Source organism: Erpetoichthys calabaricus, chromosome 4 (genome assembly GCF_900747795.2).
Source record: "Erpetoichthys calabaricus chromosome 4, fErpCal1.3, whole genome shotgun sequence".
Lineage (NCBI taxonomy): Eukaryota > Metazoa > Chordata > Cladistia > Polypteriformes > Polypteridae > Erpetoichthys > Erpetoichthys calabaricus.
The window spans coordinates 271,887,019-271,896,164 of record NC_041397.2 but is presented as its reverse complement, the minus strand read 5'-3'; the positions used below and the strand labels follow the sequence as shown (position 1 = coordinate 271,896,164).

General features: G+C 38.1%; 1 protein-coding gene across 3 annotated transcripts in view; it reads right to left on the bottom strand.

Annotated features, from left to right (window-relative positions):
* Positions 1-718: 718 nt before the first annotated feature.
* Positions 719-9,146, bottom strand: part of si:ch211-214p13.7 (uncharacterized) — a 46,020-nt gene continuing 37,592 nt past the window's right edge. Inside the window, exons 4-5 of one of the 3 annotated variants that reach the window (XM_051926821.1) lie at positions 1,550-1,670; positions 719-1,429 (exon numbers count right to left, since the gene is read on the bottom strand). In XM_051926821.1, coding sequence (XP_051782781.1) covers positions 1,302-1,429; positions 1,550-1,670 — 249 coding nt within the window. In that variant the 3' untranslated portion in view covers positions 719-1,301. Of the gene's footprint in view, positions 1,671-9,146 lie in introns of all 3 variants that reach the window. The other 2 variants (XM_051926820.1, XM_051926819.1) reach the window with 2 other exon arrangements.

The following is a 9,146-nucleotide window of genomic DNA, read 5'->3' as shown; positions in this document are numbered from 1 at the left end:
CTTGTGTAACACAAAAGGGGTCACCTCACTCCATTCAGAGAGTCGGGTGGAAGAGGACGGAGCTTATGAGAGAAGAGTGCAGAAAAAAAGACTGAGCCGTGAGAGTTTATTCTGGCTGTTTTGTGCTGTATAAAAGAAGGAAATAATAAACATGTGTGTTTGGACATTGTGTGTCCTTGGTATCTGTCTGGAGACGGGCTGGTCTTCTACACTGGTAATAAACAAATGGGGGAAAACTGTCTTTAGAAATTTAAGTCAATTAAATTGTTTAAATTGTCCAAATTAATTATTGGTTCATGAGTTTCTGCTTTGGCTGGTACAAAACATTGTACATGCCAATCCTTGGGTCAGCCCCAATGCACTCCTGATGCCTGATGGGAATTGTAGTCCTTGTGTCAGCACTGGTTTTTGAGTTACCCCTCTTTCTGATGTGATATACATTTTAAGCTGTACCAACAGCAAGGCACATGCTAAATTTAGTGAAAATATGGCCATTTTTTGTATGACTAGCAAACAAACTGACATCCAAACAGCTTACAGTTTCATTTATATATTCCTCTACAAGATGATTTGTTCATTTTCAACAAAAGAAGTATTTTTTTTTTACCTGCCACCCAAATCAAAACCAAAACAGAGCTGAAAACCTCTCTTTAATAATGAAAGATTTGCTTAAAAACAAAATGGCAAAATGAATAACTGACTCAAATTATGATTCTAGTAAGATATGGAAAATGTTTATTGACAAATAAATATAGTATAAAAATAACAATAGTGCACACAACTATTCATACTGGATTCTCTAGTTATAGAATCTCAGATCTTAATGGAAGTTCCTAATTATTGTATTAATGATTAATTAATACAATACAAAAACACAAAAATTTACTTGCAAAAAATATTTCAAAGTCAAAGGATTTCTTCACAACAAAGCATAAAGAGTCTCAGAATCTTTCTTGAACATATATATTTTTCCAAATATAATATGAAAAATAAAAAACAAAAAAGACTATATTGACAACAGGGTCCATATCATTAATGTTTTTCAACAAATAGACATGAAATAATTTGTGTCTTCTTTGCCAACAGAGCTATAATTGTCGGAACTGGTGCAAGATGTTTAGCTGTCAAGTCAGAAGAAAGTATTTCATAATCTTTAAAATACCCTACAGCATATCTATCTATCTATCTATCTATCTATCTATCTATCTATCTATCTATCTATCTATCTATCTATCTATCTATCTATCTATCTATCTATCTATCTATCTATCTATCTATCTATCTATCTATCTATCTATCAGTTAGCCCATTAGAACATAGTCATCACTACAGTCTTCCACAAGGCTGTTTTTTGTTTTTACTGCTGGTATTGTAACTTGCGCATAATCACAGTCATCCATGGAGTTGTTTATTGTTTTGGCTGCTGGCACTGTAACCTGAGCATAATCACAGTCATCCATGGAGTTGTTTATTGTTTTGGCTGCTGGCACTGTAACCTGAGCATAATCACAGTCATCCATGGAGTTCTTTATCGTTACTGCTGCTGGACCTGTGACCTGAGCATAAGCACAGGAATCATCTTCAAATTTGATTGGCTGGTCAGTTTTGGAAGGATTGCCATGATCAATTGTAGCATAAAGTAGTTCTTCTTTGGGCATCGTGTTTTCCAGCTAGATTTAAGAAAAAAAGATAATATTACAACACATTTTCATCTTTATTATATATCCATGAAAGTACAGCACATTACTTTCTCAAATTAACCACTCACCATTCACCAGAGAAACCTGAATCATTAAGCCTACTAATGAAACAGTTAATTGGGTTGGCTGCTGCCTTGCATTTGGTGTGACAAGCTTCCCATAACCCTGTATTGGAATAAACTCAGTGAATGAATGAGTTATTGTTACTGCCACCTACACATGTGTACTGACACGGTGAAACGCAAAGAAACTGATTACATTAAAAGTAAACCACGCAATTTGATTTGCTTTGTTTTGTGACAATGGTTTATCTAGAGACGAATGAACTGGACTTTGAACTCCAGTGGCTGCTTATTCAAACAAAACCCTTTCCTTTGGCAACAGCTCTTTCTTTAAAATACAGTAAGTTTCTAGAGGCTATAATATTACACAACATTATTAAACCAACTTAATCCCGTTTAGGTTTGTGGGGGACTATCTTAGGTAGCCACCCCTGGACAAAGTGCCAGTCTATCTCAGAGCCTATTCACACAAACTGTTGCGCAACATAACATAGCATAACATTCTTAAAACAACTTAATCATTGAAAAGTCAGAGCCTAACCTAGAATCACTCAAAAAAGCAGGAAACACACCAGGAACAGAGTGTCGGTTTATCACAGGACATGAGTATGATGTGTTAAAAATGAGAAGCATTTGGTATGAAACTTACTCTAAACATCTATAAAAGATTGCCCGGTTATTTGTCAATCTTGTCATTCTGTAAACAGGATCAAATAACCCATTGCAATATTGCAGAGCATCTCATTTTAATGAAGAAAGCCATTTAATAAGTCAGAAAGTATGCCTCATTTTTAATAACTAATATAGTTCTTTTATTAGCTACATGATTGATCAATTAATTGATTAATTGTCACCTTTGTTCTTTATGGGAATCTGGACCTATCTGTTGAGTCACGTAGCTGATGTGTACTTTACAACTTTTGTGGATCATACACTGGAAGAACTTAGCTATTAGATAACCAAACTAGCTTGATGGATTGGATGTTCTCTTCTTCTGGGTCAAAATTCTCATATTCGTAATTACATGTAATGCGTCAATGCTGACAATTTTGGTGGAGGTGCTCAGCCAACGTAAGCTCACTGTGTCTATTTTAACACTGCCTAGGAAAGTGATGTCATTCATTTTAGTACCTGCAGATGTGGTAGATAGCATTAGGAAAAATACAAATGAAAAAAATCCCCTAATTTGAAATAAACAATGGACATACTGTAGAGAGCTGCAGCTGTTTTTTGCTTATAAAAACAAGGCTACCAAGGCAACAAAAAAGGCAGAGAACATTCTACAAGGCTGACAACGTATCGTTTGTACTATGAGTTTCTAACTTGAATCCAACTCGAGCCACTGCAGTTCTCACTGCTTTTAAATTCTTTGTACATTTTAATATGGTTTATACCAAATTAATCTGATTTTTCAAATAAATCAGTATAAATGACACTTTTAGTCTTGACTATAAAATTCTACAGCAAGAAAATGACCATTTGGTCAAACAGTATTCCAGAGGTTTCAAGTTCCCTATGTCACAATTGTTGGTTCGTCTACAGTGGGCTAAGAAAGTATTCAAATCCCTTAAATTTTTTTAATACTTCAATATGTTGCAGTCTTCTGCTACAGGGGTCGGCATGGAGGCACAGTGGTAGCACTGCTGCCTCACAGTAAGGAGACCCGGGTTCGCTCCCTGGGTCCTCCCTGCATGGAGTTTGCATGTTCTCCCCGTGTCTGCGTGGGTTTCCTCCGGGTGCTCTGGTTTCCTCCCACAGTCCAAAGACATGCAGGTTAGGTGCATTGGAGATCCTAAATTGTCCCTAGTGTGTGCTTAGTGTGTAGGTGTGTGTGTGTGTGCCCTGTAGTGGGCTGGCGCCCTGCCCAGGGATTTGTTCCTGCCTTGCACCCTGTGCTGGCTGCGATTGGCTCCAGCAGACCCCCGTGACCCTGTGTTTGGATATAGCGGGTTGGACAATGACTGACTGACTGACTTCTGCTACAGGCATTTAAAATCATTTCCCCCACATAATGCAGAACTCATTACCCCGGAATAACAAAGGGAAAACAGAATTTTAAAAATGTTTGTAAATGTATTAAAAATAAAAAACTGAAATATCACATTGACCCTTTACTCAGATCTTAGTTGAAGCCCCTACAGCGTGAAATCTTCTTGGGTGTGTCGTGACAAGTTTTTCACACCAGAATTTAGGATTGTCCGTCATTCTTTTCTGCGTATCTTCTCAAGCTCTTTCTGGTTGGATGGAGACCTGCTGTGGACAACTAATTTCATGTCTCTCCAGAGATGTTTGATTAGGTTCAAGTCCAGACTCTGGCTGGGCAACTCAAGGACATTTCAAGAGTTGTCCCTATGCAACTCCTGTGTTGCCTTTGCTTTGTGTTTAGGGTAATTGTTTTGTTGGAAGGTAAACCATCTGCCCAATCTGTGATCCAGAGTACTGTGGAGCAGGTTTTCTTAAGGATATCTTTGTACTTTGCTCTGTTAAGCTTTACCTAAACCATGTCTAGTCTCCCAATCTCTGCTGCTGAATCAACAACTCCACCACTGATGCTGTCGGAATGGTTTCCTTCAGATATAACACTAATCTTAGTTTCATCAGAGCAGAGAATCTTGTTTCTCACAGCCTGAGAATCCTTTAGGTGACATTTTGCAAACTCCAAGGTGGCTTTTTTGTTTCTTTTGCTGATGAGAGACTTCTGTCTGGCCACTCTGTTATAAAGCTCAGATTGGTGGAGTGTTGCAGTGGTGGTCGTTCTTTGAGAATCTTCTCCCATTTCCATACATATTCTCTCTGCCAAGATTGACCATTAGGATCTCAGTTACCTCTCTTACCATGGGCTTTGTCTCACAATTGCTCAGATTGGCCACAAGTCCAGCTCTAACAGTAGTTGTGGTTGTTCCAAACTTCTACCACTTAAAAATAATGATGGCAACTATACTCTTAGGAACCTTCAATGCTGCAGGATGTTTTGTAGCCTTCCCCAGATCTGTGCCTCACCACAGTTTTGTTTCTAAGCTCTGCAGGCAGTCCCATTGATCTCATGACTTGGTTTTTGGCTCTGATACACATTTTGAGACCCTCTATAGACAAGTGTGTGCCTTTCCAATGTCCAATCAATTGAACTGGCTACAAGTAGACTCCAAACAAGATGTAAAAGCATCTTAACAATGATCAACAGAACGGGATGCAGGTCAGCCAAAATTCAAGTGTCATGGCAAAGTGGCTGAATACTTGTGTCAGTGTGATATTTCAGTTATTTTATTATTTAAAAAAAATCCAAAATATTCTGAAAACCCGTTTTCACTTTCATTCTATCATTCTGGGGTATTGTGTGTTGCTTGATGTAGAAAAAATAATTTAAATTACTTTAATACAAGGCTACAACACAGCAAAATGTGGGTAGAATGTTACAGGGTCTGAATACTTTCTGAATCTCTGCTGTGTGCATATTGGTAAAAGCCACTCTCTGCCTTCATATCTCCTTGTGGGAATAAACGGCTAAGTGCTGTTAAGTGTCAGTCTCAGACCAACACATTTTATTGGGCAGTGTGGCACACATCTGGGGTTCAGTTGATATGCTTGTGAAGAAAATGGTCTTTTAACTCCTCATCATCCTTGCAAGTTGATTATTTGAAACAGAAAAAAGTTAAAGAAAGAAAAGGTTTGCTATTTAAAGCTGTGAATCATATGACTGGTGTGGTCATGCCAACATGTTAGGTGTGAGGGTAACAGGAAATATACATTTTGCTTAAATAGTTGCTTAAATAGTTCATCATGGGTTGCTCTTCTAAGTGAACACCCTTTAAAATGTATTTGTTCTTAATTATTGAGAAGATGTCAGTTGTGTTTGTTTAGAGACCTCTCCTTTCCATATAGCTTCTTTGTTTTGTTTATCAAATGTCAATATCTAACAACAAACAAGTCCCTGTACATTTTAAAAGTCTCAGTTAATTAGTAAAACATAAGCAAATTCTGAAAATTTATTTAAATGTGGGTATTCTTTGAAAAGGTCACAGTGGTAGTTAGTGACGACTGAAACAGGCAGGTTTAGATTCATACACAGCTTCACAACACTGACACTAAAATGTACTTTATGGTTGATTTTGCAATTGTGAAATGTGAAGCTCACTAAAGAGTTTTTGGAGCTTTTAAAAGTTTTGGGGGAGGAGGGGGAAAAGGAATACCACTCTCTAAAACCTCGTTCCCACTTCCGAGTTTACCTGTGTGATTTTCTGCAGCTGCATAAAGCACATAATCCATTCCAGCGGGTGAAATCAGTTTTATTTATGCCTCTCATTCACATCATTGTGGAGGAGTGCTGTACATTTTTTTGAAACTACTACATAATTTCCACATGAAGACACACCAAAATGAACCACTGTGCACATTACTATGTTTTCTCAACAGGAAAACACTACATGGAAAGTCACCACCGATAATCCCACCTATTCTACCCACTCTTGCCCCCAAAACATCCTCCCAAACACTCCATCCTGTTATCTAGCAGTCACCTCGAGACACATTTTATTGTATGAATTTTTGTGAGAAACAAAATGCTGAGGTTTGCTAAAAATTCACTTCTTATATATAAACGTCTACGTGTGGAAGTGTGTGTCTGTCTGGCCTGGAAGTGAGAGGTGGAGTTGGATTAAGGGCTCCACCTCCGAGGATATGCAAGCGAGGTCAGCACGTCGGCAAAACGAAACATCCAAAGAGAGAGATACTGTATCTGCTATTACAGAAGCAAGACAAGCACATCGTCAAAATGGTATCCCTTTTACTTTTCCTCCTGCCGCTAATACACATGCGAGGCGAGCACATCGTCAAAACGGTATCCCTTTTACTTTTCCTCCTGCCGCTAATACACAAGCGAGGCGAGCACATCGTCAAAACGGTATCCCTTTTACTTTTCCTCCCGCTGCTAATACACAAACTATGCAAGCTTGTCAGCAAAACAAAACCTCCTAGGAGAGAGATGCCCAGAGTACTTCCTTTCAATTACTTGACATCTCTACATTTCAATTTTTTTCTGATGATTTTAATATTTTCTAGGACCCCGTGATTTTTACAGCTCGGGCTTACACGGCTAGTCTTCTTATATAATATGCTACCATGGCTGTTCGTTTGTCTGTCCAAGATTTTAAATCACCTGTAGCTCGCAAACCATTTCACCTATTGATTTGAAATTTGGTACACATATACTACATGACGTCTACTATCCACTTCGGGGTGATGATTTTTATTACTCTTTTTATTTTTATTTTATTGTAGAATCAACTCTCTGCAGCACGCAACAGGGCGGCTGTGCGGCGCATGCGTATGGGCACCGTTCTCATTCCCTTCCACCTTCGCAGTCACTTCTCCTACCTCTTCATATCTTTAATCATTCTTGAGGCAGATTGAACACTTAAGTGCCAGCATTAGTGAAAATTTAAAGAAAACATACTAAATAATTGTAACACAAAAACTAACAATCAGTTTTAATGCAAAAAGATGCCGACAAAAGAAGCGAAGCAGCGGGATGCTAGATTGGAGAAAAGAAGAGCTGCTCAGCAAGCGGCAAGCGCATCAACCTCTGAGCAAATGAATGCTAAACAGAGCCAGAGAAAGAGTATGAAAACTAGGAATGCTTAAGTCAAGTGTATTCACTGCATGCTATCATGCAGTACGCCGTTACTGGTATTATATAAATTGTTTCACTCATCTCCAATGGTAATGTTGTAAAGCCTACAGCATGTAGACGAATAAGAATCTTAATGCTGGATATTTTACTTTATACAGTCCATTTGATAATTCTGCTACTCAGAATGAAGAAACTCAGTCTTCAAGTGAGTTGGGGATAAAGTGGCCAGATGTCCAGCTTCAGGTCAGGTAGTCTGGTTTTTCAGCACCCTGTCCTCTGGCCAGAACAAAGTCTAGATGGATTCCAGTCTGTCCTCTCCTTTCACTATTGATATTATTATTTTACATGTCACTAACTCATGTATGTTTCAAATAAATCATCTTATATTTCACTGGTTTAACAGAGTCAGAGAAGTAGGGTCTCTTAATAGATTGCAAAGTCAATTTGACAGTTAGCCAATCTAGCTATAGCTGGACTGCATACACTCATTAGAAAATGCCAAAATGAAAACCTCTTCCAGTTCAGAGTGATCAATAAACATTCATTTCAAAGTTCTGGAAAGATGAATCCCATGCATTCTTCATGCTTTACCCATGTGATGTGGATTTTGACAATTTGAAGGCAGAGCTTCAAACCAGCATTTAGCAAACCCTTAGCCTGCAGGAAATTCTTGGTGGTGTATCTTTGGGTTTTTCATACACTTTGGTTTTCTCTCAGGTCAGATTTCACTTCAGACTAAATTCAGCTCTGTAATATGGTTATGGTTTTCATTTTGTGTCTCGTCAGTTTCTGTCATGCGTAGGGTCCTCCTTTTTTGGGGTCATGGAAGTGGCCGATCCTAAACATGAGTTATCCAGTGCAAAAAAACACTGATGTTTTAGTAGGGTTTAAACTAGTGCACTTATAGTAGAAGGATCTTTTCACTAAAGAACATACCAATCTACGGGAATGTTCTTCATAAAGCACTGTCCACTCTGTGCCATCCTGTGGCATCATGTTGTATGTTGGTTAAACATGGAAATGACAACTTCATTGCATTCTGTAACATCAATGAATCGAAACTGAATCAATTTATTCTTTAAATACAAAACCTTACATTTTGAAAGAGCCAACGTCATTGGTTACCTGTATGTGGTTACTATGTAAGTTCCCATTACCACACAACACTCAGTTTTACACACTTTTTGTTCAAGGTTTCTGTACTCAGGATAAGAAAAATACTGAGACAAATGAAAAGAAACAATGTATTGCACCACAAACCAATTGCTGATTTTATTTATAACACAGGCTGACGTGATTACTGTCAACTTGTTCACACTTGGGAGGCAATGCTTAAAAATTTCAATGACAGGAGCAGGAGAATATTTTGTGAGGTAAAAAGACTACCCAAATGCAATCAAGTGTGAGCCAGAGGGGAGAGGCAGTAGCTCACACATGGTTACCGGCTTTATCAACAAAACTTTGCTGTCTGTATGGAAAAAATTAAGCAAGACTTGCATAGATGGTCAAACCTTCATCTCACTCTAGCCGGAAGAATTAACGTTGTTAAGATGAATATCCTTCCTAAACTTCTTTTTTTATTTCAAAACATTCCAATATATATCAATAAATCATTTTTTAAGCAATTAGATTCAACAATAATCTCATTCATTTGGAACTCAAAACACCAACATATCCGAAGAGCGACCCTACAAAGACCTCAGGCAGATGGTGGCATGGTTTGACCTAATTTTCAGTTTTACTACTGGGCAACAAACT